Source organism: Phascolarctos cinereus, unplaced genomic scaffold, assembly GCF_003287225.1.
Source record: "Phascolarctos cinereus isolate Bilbo 61053 unplaced genomic scaffold, phaCin_HiC Scaffold_1;HRSCAF=81, whole genome shotgun sequence".
Lineage (NCBI taxonomy): Eukaryota > Metazoa > Chordata > Mammalia > Diprotodontia > Phascolarctidae > Phascolarctos > Phascolarctos cinereus.
In genome coordinates this window covers 247381398-247398877 of record NW_027555514.1, presented here as the reverse complement: position 1 = coordinate 247398877, position 17480 = coordinate 247381398, and the positions used below count along the sequence as shown (strand labels likewise).

The following is a 17480-nucleotide window of genomic DNA, read 5'->3' as shown; positions in this document are numbered from 1 at the left end:
ATTTACTTTAATATCAATAAATTATATCTGAAAGGCATTGAAATAGTGGATAGAAAGCTGGTCTTAGAGTCAAGAAGATCTAGGTAGGGGCAGCTAGGTGGTGTAGTGGATAGAGCACCAGCCCTGGAGTCAGGAGTTCAAATCCAGCCTCAGACACTTGACACTTACTAGCTGTGTGACCCTGACTGAGCAAGTCACTTAACCCTTATTGCCTCACTGAAAAAAAAAAAAAAAAGAAGAAGAAGATCTAGGTTTAGGTCCCTCCACTAGCACATACCTAGCTGTGTTTGTGACCCTGGACAAGTCATCTAAATGTTCAGTATTTCAGACGACTGTCTAAAACTATGATCTGCAGAGTAATTGCTCATCTGAACTGACATGGGAAGTTTGTTCAATGGGAATTCCCTCTGCCAATGAAATTACCCTTACCCCCCCCCAAAAAAAAAGCTTATCTTAGTAAATTTCTTGTAGGCACAAGCTTTTTCTATCCTAGCTAATGTCAAATAGTAATTACTATGGAGATGTGAGCTTCTGATATTATCCTGATGAAGTCTTTTAGGGAAAATGTTGAGTGTCAGAAATAAAACGTCCATTACACTCAACTATTTGTCACTGTTGACCTCTACTTTGCAGGTGCAGATAGAATTAATCCTTAGGATGAAGCACCTGATTTCTTAGCTGTAATTTTAACCCACCAAAAAAGAATCTGTAAAAGGAAATCAAATGAAAAGGAGGGGAGTAAACAGAACTAACCCTAAAAGCCCTTAGAACCATTTTGTTTTCTAAGTGATATGGAAAGAGATGACTTACATGGGCACACAAAAGTTAATTGCATCATCAAAGTATTTGCCTTCTGGACAATTACAGCCTTCAACACAATCATCATCACAGCTCTCCATGGAGGAAAGAGAGGCACAGGAGTGCTGGCAGAAAGATGAGCAGGGATGGTACAACATGCCTTTCTGGCAGACCACGGCTGAGGAGAAAGCATCATCATTCATGAGCTATTTCTACAGAGACTGGAAACATTCTCTAGAGCTTTGTGTATCTTTGATCGACATGAAACATGAATGTCAGAAATAATTAGAATCCATACACACATGAAAACTCTGGAATCCTAGAAGTGGAAGGATCTCAAAAATTCATTGATCCAAATCTTCTGCCTCCTGCCTAGCTATAAAGCTATAATGAAGCCATTGGAGGCAGATGTTAGCAATTTGTTTTTCAAAAAATTTCCAGGGATGGAGATTCCACAACCTTCTCTGGGAGCCTGTTTTACAATATAGGTACTAAGACTGTCAAATTCTTCTTAAGGTCTAAATAAGTTCCTTCTCTTCTTGTTTTGTTTTTCCATGGAGGTAAATAACTGGGCATTATCCTTTTTAGTGTAATCTTTAAGCTTGTCAATGTTACATTTGCAGTTTCCAACTAAAATCATCTCCACTCCTTTGATTCTCTACTCATTGATTATTTTTTTCTATCACTGCAGTCATTCTATGAAGTTCCAAAACTGTCCAGTTTCTCTTCCTTTCTCTTTGTAATTCTTTAGTCACCAGTTGGCATAGCTATCCATTAACTTTCTCCTAGTCACTAAAAATGTCCAGGTGCTGGGATGTCCCATGCCCACTCTGGTGTTCAACCAATCTAACCAGCTTTTCAGGGAGTACGGTGGAAGTGTTAAGCTCACTATGGTTCTTAGAGAAGTGAGCAATCTCGTTTCGGGTAATCTTCTGTGAGAGAAGGAACATGAAAATAAAAAAGTATTTGAGCCAAATGAAAAGGAAATTCTGTATATATTAAGGACTAGTAAAAAAAAAAAAAGGCCAGAAGTTGAGTTCAAGGAAGAGAAATTCAGGAAAAATTTAGATAAATTTGAAGAAGGAAAATCTCCAAGTCCAGATGCTATTTCTGGGACCTGCCTAAAGAATGTTGCCAGAAAAACACCATTAAGGAAGATTAAGAAAAATATAAAACTGGAGTTCTTAAGACCAATGAAAGGAAATTGAATGGGGCTGTCAAGTTTAAACCAGTTGCTTAGAGTTGCAAAGTGAACATATATATAAGTAGTATTTAAAAATAAAAATAAGAACACTTGAAATCTCAACCAGAATAGAAATTAGGGAAAACTGTGCAATAAATTACACTGAATGCAACTCGCAGTGATATCTGAAACAGTGGGAGATAGGAAAAGTATCATAAGATCGGAAAAGGGAAATATTTTTGTTATCAATAAAGGTGAGTGGGGAGTGAGAATGAAGTTGGTAAGCTGTAGGTCAGTGAGCCTGATTGTATTTCCTAAGAAATTCTAGAATGGAGCATTAAGGAAAAATTAGTAAATTTATCAAAAGGGATTCAGTCAGTGAAAAAGCCTATGCTTCATCAAGAATAAGTCATGCTGGCCTAAACTTAATCCTTTTTTGATAGGATGACTAAATTAGAAGGTGAGAAGGACACCATGGGTACAGTTTAACTAGATTTTAGCAAAGCTTTTTGTAAAGTTTGTCATACTATCCTTGTGGAGCAGGTAAAGAGATGTACTCTAGACAGCAATACAATTAGATAGATTCAGTCCGAGTTGGATGTCCAGACTCAAATGGTAATTGTTAATGGTTCAACTTAGCAGGAAGTCTCAAGTTGAGTACCCCAGCCATCTGACACTGGCCCTCTGGTGTTCATCAAATTTACAGATGACACAGATAGAAGAGATAGCTGATACATTGGGTGACAGAGTCACCAGGCTAGAACAATTAATTAGAATTGAATAAGATGAAATCTAATAGGGATACATGTTGAGAATTATACCTGGGCACAAAAATTTGACTTGACTACCAGGTGAGGAGGAAGAGAATATGGTTAGGTGGAACCTTCTCTGAAAAAGATTTGAGGGTTTTCGTGGACTCTTAAATCCATGAGTAGCAGAAAAAAACTAATGTGATCTTGGACTGTATTAAGAGGAGTGGTTTCCAAGACTGAGAAGGTGATAGTCCCCTTGTATTCTACCCTCCTCAAACCTCATCATGAGTATGATGGGCACCACAGTTCAAGAAGGACATTGGCAAGCTTGAAAGTGGCCGGAGGAGGGCAACCACAATGAGGAAGGGCTTTAAGTCAATGCCCTTTATATGAAGTAGGTTGAATGAATCAGGGATGTTTTGTCAGGAGAACAGAATATTCTGGGGTGCCCTCATAGATGTGTTCAAATATTTGGAGGGCTATGATGGGGAAGGGGAACCAGACGTGTTCTGTTTGACCTCAAAGAACCAGAAGCAAAGAGTTTAGAAGCTGCCACAGCAAATTTACACTTGATGTCAGAGAAAACTTCCTAACAATCAAGAGCTCTCCAAAAGTGTAATGCACTGCCTTGACAGATGATGGTTACCCCCTTCCTGGAAGTCTTCAAGTGAGGGATGTATGACCACTCGTCCAATAAGTTGTAGCCAGGATTTCTTTCTTGTGTGAGTCAGACAAGATGGCTGCGAAGGTCTTTTCTCACTCTCAAATGTGCGATTGTATCCCTCAGGTCTCCCACTACATGGGTGGACATGCTCATTTTGTTAGTCTAAGGGTTGTGGTTGGCCCATCAGAATTAGCCCTTGAGCCCCCACCTACTGGAAACTCTCCCTCCCTGATTTTGCTAAATTTCATTGAGATCCTATTATGATTAATGTGAGAAAATTTAACACAACTTAGCCATGACAAATTTAATTTGTGAAATAACTGTAAGTTATCTGTCATATATGATGCTTCTATTATGATTTCATTACTGAGGCTCTTTGTTGATTTGCAAGTATAGGAACAAGGAGTTTAAATTCTTTTTTTTTCAGTTCCATTACATAAAATGAACAGACAAGTAATTACACCATACCTTTCCTTAACATAAAGTTGTCCAAAATGTGCTGGCTTTCCCTGATACCCTTTCCAATTTTGAGAAAAGGAATGCTCACCGCAGAATGAGACATGAGACCGGAAATCAATGAAAAGGCCATGCTTGCTACAGACATATGCATAGTGACCCAGGGCGTTACATAAACAGCTGCTTCCACACTTGCAGGCATCAAAACGGCAGAGCTGATAGTACAATCCTGGACTGACAGCATCATGGCAGGGAGCAAAGAGCTCTTGGTTGATAACATCGCAGTGGGCGGCATATCCAACTAGGAAAGAATGAATTCTTTTTCATGATTCTTGTTATAAACCAGGAAACAGCATTCCCTCCTAAGTCTCTAGCTTCTTTTTTTTTTTTTTGGTGAGGCAATAAGAGTTAAGTGACTTTCCCAGGGTCACGTGTCTGAGGTCAAATTTGAACTCAGGTCCTCCTGACTCCAAGGCCACCCAGCTGCCCCTCTAGCTTCTTTCAAAGCATAGCCCAGGGCCATCTCCTATGCAAAGCACTTCTCCTTTCCTCCACATTTTAGTGTCTTTCCCCCTTTGAAATTGCTTTGTATTACTTTGGATATACCTGCATCTACTCATCTCTTTGTGTGTTATATCACATGTCAGGGGGGTGCTCCAAATGACTTCAGAGCAACTTGAGAGAGCAGATTGTTAAATTTCCAGCATGAGCATTTACTCCTCAGAAATTGTCAAATGCTACAAATCAGGATTTGATTGATTGTTTTGCTGACCATCTAGATTGTAAAAAGTGATAGGAAATAGTGAACGATTCAGATTAAGCTTAAAAGTGTGTCATGAATACCGTTTTTTTTTTTGAGAGCCAGTTGTTAAAGATTTACTAGCACACTCCTCAATGTCATATACCCTTCAGGAGAAAGTAAGTTCCTTGCAGTCAGGAACCGTTACTTTTTTTGTCTCTGTGTCCCACACACCAACGACAACGTCTCGCACGTAGCTTTTGTTGCTCAGTCATATCGGTCATGTCTCACTCTTCACTACCCCATTTGGGGTTTTCTTGGCAAAGATACTGGAACGTTTGCCATTGTCTTCTCCAACTCATTTTACAGATGAGGAAACTGAGGCAACCAGGGTTAAGTGACTTGCCAGGGTCACATAGCTAGTAAGTGTCTGAGGCCGGATTTGAACTCAGGAAGATGAGTCTTCTTTAGGCCTGACACTCTACCTACTACCACCTAGCTTCCCTCTTGAACATAGTAGGCTCTTTACAAATGTTATATCAAACTGAATTAAGCCATTTCATCAATCAATTCACTAAACTAGGTCTCTTCCCATTAAAAAAAATTTTCAAGGGCAGACCTGAATGCTTTTGTTTTAAATGTGATATATTAAATATATGTTATATTTATAATATTAAATATAAAATTTGTTATATTAAATATTCACTAGTGAACTAATAGTTTGAGCATTTTTGTTAGCTGGAGTTTTTTTTAATAATAATGTTTCTTACAACAGGAATTGACATGTCATTCCTGTTCGATAATAAGTCCATTAAATAAGAGAGTGACATTATCAGATGAATACTTTAGAAAAGTGCTTTGGCAACTGGAGTGGGGAGAGGCATGAGATAAAGAAATGAAATAGGAGGGTATTGGCCATAGTACATATGGAGAGAGATTAGAGCAAGGAGGGGGTGTATGTGAAAAACGCTGTGCAGATAGAAATGACAGTTTGGCAAGTAACTTACTATGTAGGGTGGGTAAGAGTAAAGAGTTGAGAAGGAAGTTGCAAAGGTGGGTGACCACAAAGATGGTGATGCCCTTGATAGTGGCAAGACAACTAGGGAAAGAGCGAGTTGGAGCAAAGTAAAAGGTAATAAGTTAGTCTGGGATGTGTCTAGTTGAGGTACCTATAGAATATTCAATTCAAGACATCCAGCAGACAATTGGTAATGGCAAACTTGAGCTCAGAAGTGAGACTAGGGCTCAATATATAGAACTGGGTATGCTCAATATACAGTTGGTAATTGAACTCATGGCAGCTAACAAGTTCCCCAAATTAAAAGGAGTAGACAAAAAGAAGAGGGACTAATACTGTGTTTTGGGTAATACCCAAAGTGGGTGTGACACAGGCTTCACTAGGAGAATAAGCTAGGTGGATAAAGTACTGGGCCTGGAGTCAGGAAGATCTGAGTTTCAATCCAGCCTCAGACACTAGCTGTGTGACCCTGGGCAAGTCACTTAACCCCTTTTTGCTTCAGTTCCTCATCTGCAAAATGGGGACACAGTGGAGAAAGAAATAGCAAAACCACTCCAGTATCTTTGCCAAGAAGACCCAATGGATAGTCCAAGGGGTCACAAAGAATTGGACGCGAATGTAGGTCCATACTAAACATATAGAATTCAATAAAAACATCCACAAAACAGCACTACAAAATCCATAGCAAAATAGATAGGCTCCCTTCTTGATGTGCAGTCAATGTTACCAGCATATTAGAAACAAACCACAGGAACATAATTCATACTCCGCAAATGACAGAATAAATTAAAAGAAGCATAATATTTAAGAAAATGTAAATATATGTATGTACATATACAATATGCATTTTACACCAAATGACTCTATGAAGAGCCTAAAATCCCATTTAAAGCCAAATGTGCAGTGTTTATTTACATCTTCTGCCTTTCCTTTAAGGGAAGGATAGCCAGATATTCTTGGCATGAGGGTGGCCCAGACTTTCCAAATTGGAGCACTGAGATAAAACAACTTCAGTTTGCTGCATCCTAGATCTCACACTGCTTGCTGAGGTCAGAGAGCCCTTGCTGACCAGCTCATTTCTCCATTATTTATGCTCTGAGTCTGGACCTGTTATCTGATGGCAAGAAAGAGACGCAGCCAGGTATTTGTACATTTGGCTGTAATACAATGGAACCACAGTTGGAATATGGCAGGTCTCCTAGGACTGACATATTCCAACTGTGAATGTACGAGATTGTATCAGAGCATTCTGGAAGGGTCAGGGATGAACAACACACTCTTGAACACATAAAATGGGCAAACTTGTGAGTATAAAGTAAATGAAAAGCACCCATTTTCCCACGGTGGTCTTTTCAAGGGCTTATTTTCAAGAAGGAACGTTAATATTTTTTACAGTTCTTAGTGTAACAGTAATATAACATGGTAAGTATTTTTAAATGTTATAGAAAAACATTCACTACCCAGGTAATGCTCAGCCCCAACATGCTACTAATGCCCAGAAGAATCCCTCAAGGTTATATCTTCATCTGAAGGCTTACTGTTTTCTTGGTTGATGTTACATGGGTCTAACAGAGGAACTCTAACAGGTGCAAAACAAGCTGAGGAAACTTTCCATGCGTTTCCATGGAGCTGCGGGGTACCTTCAATCATACCTCCCGGAGACCTAAAAAAGAAAAGGATAAGAAAGGTAGAACTGATGGATGGTTGTAATATTTCTCCTAGTTGCTTCTTCTTGATTTGGATTCTCCTCTCTTCTGGTTGCCTCTATTCTGAATGAAGGACAAAGGGAATTTTAGTCTATCCTTTAGGTTTGCCAAGAATGAGCTGTCGTGAAAATCTCTGCTCATTCCCAAGTCTTGAAGTTTAAAGGATATGGGCCTCTTCTAAGACTCCAGATGAGCACACTGACACTTTTTCTGATCCAATATTAACACCTGTCTTTTGCTCTTTTTTGTATCCCCAACATTTAGCACATTGCCTGCCATATAGTAGGTACGTGAAAATGCTAGTTAACTGACTAACCACTATTACTGAAGCACCATGTTCTTTACAGGATTGTGAGGCACTGATTGGAGTTAGGTATGCACATGCAGACAGACTTGACAGTCAGATAGATCTTAGCTCATCCATCAGCTCAGGTCAGTACCAACTAATCAAATGTTTCAGCCACGCTGCAATTCAACTATGGCTACCTAGATACAACTTCTCATTGCAGTGTGGCCAAGAAGAGCAGTATTTCAGGCATTCTGGTGGCACAATGGATATAGTCCTGGCTTAGAGTCAGGAAGACCTAAGTTCAAATCCAGCCTCGGGCATTAAGCTATGCGACCCTGGGAAAGTCACTTCACCTCTATTTACCTCTACTTCTTCATCGGTAAGTGTGTAAAGTCCACCTCCCAGGGTTGTTGCGAAGATCAAATAACACTTGTGAAGTGCTTAGCACAAGGCCTGGATAGTAGATGCCATAAAATGCTAGCTCTTTTTACATATTTTAGCGTTTGAAATTCCCTGCCCCCATTTCTGATCAGTAGTCATGTGCTTATAAATGTTAATGACCAACTCTTAAGGAAAAAAATGCACAACACACTTTTAAGTTTCATCTGCATTATTAACATTTTCTCCTTCATCTACTTAAGCCCCCAGACAATCAATAATACAACAAATCAACAGCTGATTTGTGCCATTTGCCAATTTGTGAGGTGTAAATGCTCACATTGAAAATTTAACAACTGGCTCTTGGGTTTGAACTAACTCCACCCACCCCTGCAAACCATCCCAGAATGCTGCCTTCCATTCTCACCCTTTTTGACATCTATTCTCCATTTCTCTTCCTTTTCTGGTCTCTTTCTTTTTCTACCTTCCTAAAGCTCTAAGATATGACAGATCTAGGCTGGGTGAGGATTGGGGGTTAGGGTTGTTGAGAGCAGTCCTCTTGAGTTTTGCCTATCAAATGCTCTTAGGAACAAATGAAAAGTTTAACAGGGACAAGGTTTATTATATATTTTTTTCTTTTTGGAGAATAAATACCACCATTTCCATTGTTGACTTACTATAATAACCCACCTAAAAGCAATTTCAAGTGATTAAAATTGTCTGTTCAATTTTGTTTGCCATAGCATACTGATTCCCTGTGAAGCAGAGGAATTTGACTTCAAATACCAGAAAGTTAAACAATGTTTGTGAGCCATCTCTTCCCCTGAAATAATGTCCCGCATTGACATAACTTTTGGTTGTTTGCACATGGAAGAGGTTGAGGCTTAGAATTGAGTAGGCAGTTCAACCCTCTAGTCTGTGTTAACTGCTAACCCATTCTGACCCACAGCAGAGCAAGAAAATGGATTGAAATAATATTTTTTATGTTACTCAAAACATTTATGTTGTATAAACAGAGTAATAATAAATGTTAATATTCTCTCTAAAAACATAACTGAATTAGTAATATGAAAATTGAATGAACCACATCTGAGATGGGATATAAGAGATACATTCAGGTGGAGAGGTTGAGAGACCTTGGGGGCAAGACTTCTGACCTTGTGACACAAAACCCCGTAAAGGAAGAGACTTTGGGACACAACCCTATTGGGGGGAAGACAGACTCCAGGAAATATGGTCCCTGTGCCAGAAACTATAGGACAATATAAAGATGTCTATAGCATGCCTATAATCATTATTACTATAGCATTCCTCATCTACTCAAATGGACCTGTGATAACATAGATTCCCAACCCATCTAAGTCTGCCCAACCTGTGTGGTTCCTCTGTGTGTGGTATTCTATCCAATCTGGTACCCTTCTGGTAGGTTCACCACAACAGGTACACCCAATGTGGCAGAAGCCTTCCTTGACTTCTCCTGACATCGCAAGGATACCAGTGGTCCACTCTGGCCATCTACCTGTCATCATCCTTCATCCTTGCCACATGTCCAGCCCATCTTCTTTCCTCTTCTATTTAAATGAGCAATTAATCCCTTGTTGACATTTTTGTTCCTGTTATTCCAGGTGCAGAAATGATGAATAAGAGACTACTAACACTCATCATGTATCTACCTCTCCATTGTCCTCTGAGAAACTTAATTCTTCAGAGACTATCCTACTCCTTGTCTTGTAGCCATAAACTCAGGTAGATCTTAATTTAAATCTGGTCTCAGAGCTTACTAGCTGTATAACCATGGGCAAGTCACTTAATCTCTATTTGCTTCAGTTTCCTCAACTGTAAAATGTGGATAATCATAACACCTGTCTCAGAGGGTTGTTGTGAAGATCAAATTAGATAATATACGTAAAAAGTGCTGAGCAACATGCCTGGCACATAGTAGGTGCTATATAAATGCTTATTCCCCTCTCCTCCTTCCCCTTCCATACAAAAATTCTATTCTAATTACAATTAGTTATTAAGATAAAAGCTAGTTTTTCCTTAGTTCTTATCCTCATGATATCCTCCCTGCCTATAATACCATTCCTAATTATTCACATCCTGCCCATCCTTCAAGACCTAGTTGAAGTTCAATGTCTTCTATAGACCCTTGTCCAATTGCTCCAGCCCACACCGATAGTTCGGCCATACAGACACAACCAAGGTTGGGCAAGTTGGGCCTATTGCCCCTAGGAGTCCAAAATACATGGAGCTCTGAGAGCACATAGATGCCCCCAACAGGTAGAACATTTCCATCTTAACATCTAAATAGACAAGGCTAAGAACCAAAACTGATTTCATTGGGGAACTTCTTAAGTGAGGAAGTCCTTCTACCAATCAGGCAGCACCTTAGAGAATTTCCTGGAGCACCGAGAAGTCATATAGAGTCACCCAGCCAGTATGTGTAACATAAATCAGGAATAATTAGCTAAAATACAAAACTACTTGATGGTATTCTTGGCAGCTGCACCCTAAAGGAACTCCTTCACCCAGTGGTGACCTCCATGCAGCATCTTCATATTGTCCTAGAGTCTCTGGCAAAGGGACCATGTTGGAGCAGCTAGGTGGCGCAGTGGATAGAGCACCGGCCCTGAAGTCAGGAGGACCTGAGTTCAAATCCGGCCTCAGACCAAACACTTGACACTTACTAGCTGTGTGACCCTGGGCAAGTCACTTAACCCCAACTGCCTTAAAAAAAAAAACCAAGGGGACCATGTTTCCTGGGGTCTCTGTCTTCTCCCAAAACGGCTGTGTCTCAAAGTCTCTTTCCACGATGGGGCTTTGTATCACAAGGTCAGACGTCTTGCCCCCAAGGTCTCTTGTCCCCTCCACCTGAATCTGCCTTTTAAAACATTATTTGGAAGGCACCACTTGGCTGCTTGATACAGATGTAAAAATCACCAGGGATATCTGCCACAACGTAGCGTGCTTAAATAGAGAGCTGTGTGACTTCCTCAGTACAGGTACTCCCTCCACTGACACACTTCGCCACCCCTTCTTGCCTGGATAGGTTTCTGAGTAGCTGGGGCCAAAAAAAGATCATTCTTCTGGAGATGGGTACATCCCCTAGCACATTATCTAGGCTGTTCCTTAAATAACAGAGACATACATACTCAGGTAAAGGGTTATGCATGACGTGGGCCTCCACTTATGAGACCTGCCATGGCCTTGCATAACCTGGGTTTGCTGCTACATCACAATGAGGAACTACAGTGGGCTGCATGTGGAATGAACTTTGTGGAGTCAGAAAGGTCTGAGTTCAAATCCAGCCTCTGAAAAACAGTAATTTTGGGCAAGTCACAAAGCTGCCCTGAGACTCAGTTTCCTCATCTATAAAATGAGATGATTTGACTAGATCAGGGTGGGGAACCTGTGGTCTCAAGACCACATGTGGCCCTCTAGGTCCTCCCATGCAGCCCTCTGACTGAATCCAAACTTCACATAACAAATCCCCTTAATAAAAGGATTAGATGGTCTGTGTGGATTCTTCCACCTCTAAATTTGTGATTCTGTGCTTGGAACTTAGTAGTAGGCAATGTAGTTTACTTTTTTTGTAAATTTTTTTAAATTTTGAACTTAAATACAAAGTAAGAAAACAAAAAAGAAACAAATATAAAATAAGAAAAGGGAAAAAATTGCCATGTGCACAGCAGAATATAAGAGAGGATTCAAAATATAAAGCAATAAATTTCCATTTCAAGAAAGTCTATATAATAAATACTGCACATTTTGTTCAGGGATGTCCATCTTTTCTTTACTTCCTTGTAAGTTTTCTTTTGCTCTCTGCTATGTACTTTTTACTTTGTTCTTTTTTTCCCCCTTCCTCCCCACCCTCTCCAAGCAGGGTAAAGCATATATATGTGTATGTACATATATGTATGTATGTATGTATATGTATGTATACAGATATATGAACATTCATGCATATACTTGCACATATATATACACACAGATAAATATAATGATATGCATATATACACATACATTCATATGCATCAAAGTAAAGGTAACAGACACAAGTTTGTGCTGTGTACTTTACTTTTTAACACTCGAAGGAGCAGGCAAGTCAACTGACACAAAATCATACTTGGTCCAAGGAAGTTTTAAATTTTGGTTGTTTCTGTATATCAATGCAGGCCTATAACAATCCCTAATACACAAGAGGCACTTTGTTGATTAACTGATGTATTTTAGTTTTGTCTAACTTAGCTCCTTAACAGAAAGAGGCCATTTTTCTTAAGTCTTCTGTAGGACCCAGGGTGCCTAGCCTAGTGTTGGGCAAGAAATAAGTGTTCAACAAACCCTCATCAATCAACTGCTTAAAAACAGGGATGATTACATGCTGTTCTCCATGTCTATAAAGCGTGCCTAGCAGCCAAAACTAAAATAACTTGGAGACCAAAACAAAGTTATTTAGAAAAATTGTTATTATGTTAGATAGAGATGGTTCTGTGATTTCATTGGAATAGGAGACTCCTGAGTTGAGTTTTCTAGCTCTGCAAGCTGGCGCCTTGCCGAGAACACTGAGAGCTTACGTGAGTCGCTATAGGTCACACAGCCAGTAGCTGTCACAGAAATGTATATATGCATGTATACATGTGTATATGTACATATGTATGTGTATATGGGGTGTCCTAAAAGTCTTGGTACAGTTTTAAATTATTAAAACTTAAAATTGCATTAATACTCTTAGGACACCCAATATGGAATGTGAGTGTGTATGTGTATGTATGTGTGTATACACACAACACAAATCTGTGTATTTATCTATATACCGAGAGAGACAGAGAAAGAGACAGAAAGACAGACCTTGTTCCCATGATAGGTCTGGGAGTGACGCAAAGTATTAATAAAATACTGTCCTTGAACTCAAAACTTACTCAAATAACTCCTTGCGCTTGCTAGACTCACTGTCCAGTAACGGAGAAAGACAACAATAGAGAGACCTATGTTCTATGAAATTGCATGATAAGCACATTAGGAAGTCAGAAAACAAAGTGATGATGGGAGAGAAGGTCGTCACCAACTAGAGTGATCAGAGGAGGTCTCCTACAGGAGGGGGCATTCGAGATTGGCTCTAAAAGAAGAAGCATTTAACACACCAAGATGGAAAGGGAAGGAAATCTCCAGAACAGAAATGTCGAGGAATTTCCTGTGGCATAGAGATTGGGGAACCATGATATATATTTGAGAAGCCGAACCTGTCCAGTTTGGCTGAAATGCACAATACGTGGAGGGAAGGAATAAGAGATAAGACTGGAAAGGTAGGATGCCATCTGCTTCTGGATGATCTTGAATACCAAGGAAGAGAATAGTAAATGAAGTTGATGTTTAAAAAGCTAGATAAATTTAAAAAATATAGCTATGTTTCTTGGTGTAATAAGCATCTATCAGAGAACTTAGTCAATAATTCATTCTTTAAGAGCTCAGTCACTAGACGCAAGTTAATGATGCAAAGTTAATACTTACATGAAATCATCCCTTATGTTCCCATTGAAAGTTCCACACAGACCCATTGTTCTCCTCTTCCAGTCCGTACTGAGTTGAATATAAAGTCTTGCCCCATCTTTAGCAAATATAATCTTTAAACCAAATCTAGTTTTCAGAACAATAAACAAAGAGGACAGATTTCGAATTTCAACATGGCCTGCACAAGAAGAAAGCACATAAATCAGCTTGTATAGTTCAACTCAACAACTCTTCAGGATCTCCCAAGAACCTCTAGGAATGGTCTGAGATATTTCCAGCTCTCAGTCACAAGTATTTTTCTCCTGAAATGTGAAGTGATCAAATCTGTGGGATCTAGAGTTCTGGGAGTATAAGGATCAAGATAAGGATCCAACTTGGTTTGGAGTGGAGAAGTAATGGTATCATCCTTGGGTCTGGTGCTGTACTTGGCAGAGTCTAACTTAGAATTTAGGCTTACTGTCAGGAAAAAAAAAAACTTCCTAACAATTCAGAGTTGCCCAAAAGCAGAATGAGACACCTTGAAAGTCGGTGGGTCCCTCCACCTTGGAGGTCTTTAAGCAGAGTTTGAATAATCAATTGTAAAGGATATTATAATAAGTAGCTAGGTGGCACCGTGAATAGAACACTGGGCCTCAAGTCAAAAAGACTCATCTTTGTGAGCTCAGACACTCACAAGCTATGTGACCCTGGGCAAGTCACTTAACCCTGTTTGCCTCAGTTTCCTCATTTATAAAATGAGCTGGAGAAGGAAATGGCAAACCATTCAAGTACCTCTGCCAAGAACACCCCAAATGGGGCCATAAAGAGTCAGTCCTAACTGAACAACAAAAATTATAATGGGATGCCTTATGGGTTTGGTTTGACTAGATGGCTTCTAACAATTCTTCTAAACCTCAATTTCTATGATTTTGTGAATTCTGTGAATCTGTTTAACTTATGTCTATTAACAGGCTTAATGTTAATCCCAAGGTTTACTCAGAAAATATTTCACTCTCTGGACTAGCCCAGACTGTGGTAGAGTTGTGAGAATTAGATCTTTATCTTCCCAAGACTGAGAGAATTGTTAAAAAAAACAACAACAACAACAACCACCACCACCCATATTTGTAATGAAGTACATGAACATTCAGATTTATTGGCAGAAAATTAAGAGGTGATTATTCTTTAAATAATAAGTTTTCCTAGTGCATTAAAATATAATTCCATTAAGAAAAAAAAACAATTTGCACTCAATTTTCAGCAACTCATTATTGCATAAACATAAAGCCAAGTGTAGTTTATACACTCGAAATTTTTATTAACTATAAATATAAAAAGTGCTTTCATGTTCACGGCTTCCATGACCCTAAACTACATAATTTTCTTTCTACTTCTCTTCTGTTTCTACCTCTGCATCTTCCTCCCTTTTGGGAGTAGGGGGGGCAGAGACGGCACAGGGAAGAGGCAGATGGGGAAGTGTTCACTATTTGTGTCAACCTACCCTCTGAGAGATTTGCCTGGGATAGGGTAAGCCCTTAACCCAAGTTTTCATGACCCTGAAGGCCAGCCTTCCCACAAATATACAGACTGCCTCTTCCTCGTAAAGTCCCTAAATAAGGTGTTTTGCCGTTTTCTCTTCTCATGAAGTCTGTTATTGTTGTTCAGTCATTGCCCAGATGTGTCCAACTCTTTTTGTGACCCCATTTGGGGTTTTCTTGGCAGAGATACTGGAGTGGTTTGCCATTTCCTTCTCCAGTTCATTTTATAGATGAGGAAACTGAGGCAAACAGGTTTAAGTGACTTGCACAGTATCACACAGCTAGTAAATGTCTGAGGCCAGATTTATACTTAGGTCTTTCTGACTCAAGGCTTGGCATTCTATCCACTGAGCCACCCAGCTCTTCCTGAAGTTATCTTGTATTTACTTTATAAGTATTTTACATATATTTTTGTGTGTACATTTTATATCCCATGACAGAATGTAAGTTCTTTGAGGGCAAGGCTAGTTCATTTATGTTTTTGTGTGCCCGGCTCAATCCCAATAAATAACAATCACTTAATAAATGTTTGTCCACTGACTTTTGCTCTCCCTGTAAAGCCTTCCTTAAAGATCGCAGTCAATGTCATAGCTTTGATTGTTACCTATATATTGCGGACTCCATTTACATCTTGTTACCTTCTTTTCCCCAAGTCCCATTGCAGAATCTCCAGCTGCCTGTTGGGCATCGCCTCTGGAATGTCTTGCCAACGCCTCAACTTCAACATGCTCAACACGTAATTCACCACCCTTCTTTCTATACTATTGATTTACCTCCTGACTTGGTAAATGGGGCTCTCATTTTCAAAGTCACTGGAGCTCAAAACTTTGCAGTCACTTTCAACTCATCCTTCTCCTTCACATATGATCCTCCTGCCATATTATATTTATACAAATATGTATTGGATGTGAACTGTGGTGATGGCTTTGTGTTAGATGCTGTGGAGAATCAAAAATGCAGAATACGATGTCTCTGGCTATACATGTAGATCTGGAAAGGTCTTCAGTGGCCATCTAGGTCCATCTCTTCATTTTACAGATGTCTCAGCTTGAGTGACTTGCACAAAGTCACATAGGTACGAATCAGAGACAGAGACATCACAGATTCCAGAATCAGTGCCCCTTCCATTGTACCCAACTTGATCATCAATGTTTATAGTCTAGTTGGGTAGGCAAGGCATGCCCACAAAAAAAGTGAGATAGATAAATGAGTGGTACGGACAACAGGTATTTTAGTAATTTGGAAACAAGAGAGATTTCTATGGGATAAAAAGTTCACAGAAGGGGATGACAGAGGCAGAGAGGAGGATGGACAACATCCCAGGTATGAAACCAAGTCCTGTCCATTTTCAATCTCTCTCATCTTTGACCCACTTTCTCTGTTCTCACTACTACCCTGACATGTCCAGCCTGGACAAGATTAATAAACATTTATACTGCACTTTACAAATATTATTTCATTTGGCCTTCAAAATAACCTAGCGAGGTAAGGGTCTTTCTGAGGTTAGGCCCAGCATTCTATCCCCTGTACCACCTAGCTACCTAGGATCTTCAGATTCAGGACACAGAGCCACTCTCTGAAGCTTTATCATGAGAAAAATGACCATTAAGAGCTCTTATGTGAAATGAGGAAAATCGGAGTAAAGCAAAAGTAGGAAATAATACACAGAATGTTCCCAAAAGTTTCAGTACAGTTTTAAGGAGCTTTGAAGGTATTAATTTTTAATAGCTTAAAACTATCCTGAGACCTTTGGGACACTGTATAGCATTACTACCACAATGTAAATGGAAGCAACAATAAAAAATTGAATTTGATCATTATATAATTATAATGATCAAGCCCGACCCTGAAGAAAAGGTATGAAAATGCACCTCCCTCACTTCTCTGCAGAGGTGGGGGACTATGGAAATGGGGCACAGCATGTACTAACAGACTACTGATGTATTTGTGAATTATGCCAAACTGTGATTTTTCTTCCTTATCTTTTGTTTTAAGCGATGGCTCTAGCTGGACCATCTCCTGTCATTCTAATCTATATCTTGCCACTGGACCCAGATGGCTCCAGAGAAGAAAGTGAGGCTAGTGACTTTGCATGGCCCTGCCTCACTTAATTCCAATGCACTTGCAAGTCATGGAGTCACCTCCCTGATGTCATGGTCCTCTTCAAGAACAAAGGGCCAATGACAACAAGGGATGGCTGATGAGGTGGGAGGGCTATACCAGGAAACCAAGGGGATATAAAAACAAGATCTCAATTAAAAACATATTTAAAGAGTATTCCTTACCATTCAAATTAAAACCCTGGCTCGGGCCTGTAAGGATTTCACCTCCTCTATTAAGGATCACTTGTTTATTAAAATCATCCTCAAGAAGTAGTGCTATTGATTGCAAGCAGGCCCAGTCAAGGTTCTAAATACAAAACAGATAATTGATTAAAAAAAAAAGAGAGAGAAAAAGAATTGACCAAAATGT

General features: G+C 39.5%; 1 protein-coding gene across 1 annotated transcript in view; it reads right to left on the bottom strand.

The window, feature by feature from the left end:
- Window positions 1-17480, bottom strand: part of OTOGL (otogelin like) — a 194923-nt gene that overhangs the window by 138903 nt on the left and 38540 nt on the right. The window contains exons 13-17 of the mRNA XM_078150389.1: window positions 17294-17417; window positions 13492-13669; window positions 7149-7273; window positions 3945-4154; window positions 811-976 (exon numbers count right to left, since the gene is read on the bottom strand). Coding sequence (XP_078006515.1) covers window positions 811-976; window positions 3945-4154; window positions 7149-7273; window positions 13492-13669; window positions 17294-17417 — 803 coding nt within the window. The remainder of the gene's footprint in view (window positions 1-810; window positions 977-3944; window positions 4155-7148; window positions 7274-13491; window positions 13670-17293; window positions 17418-17480) is intronic.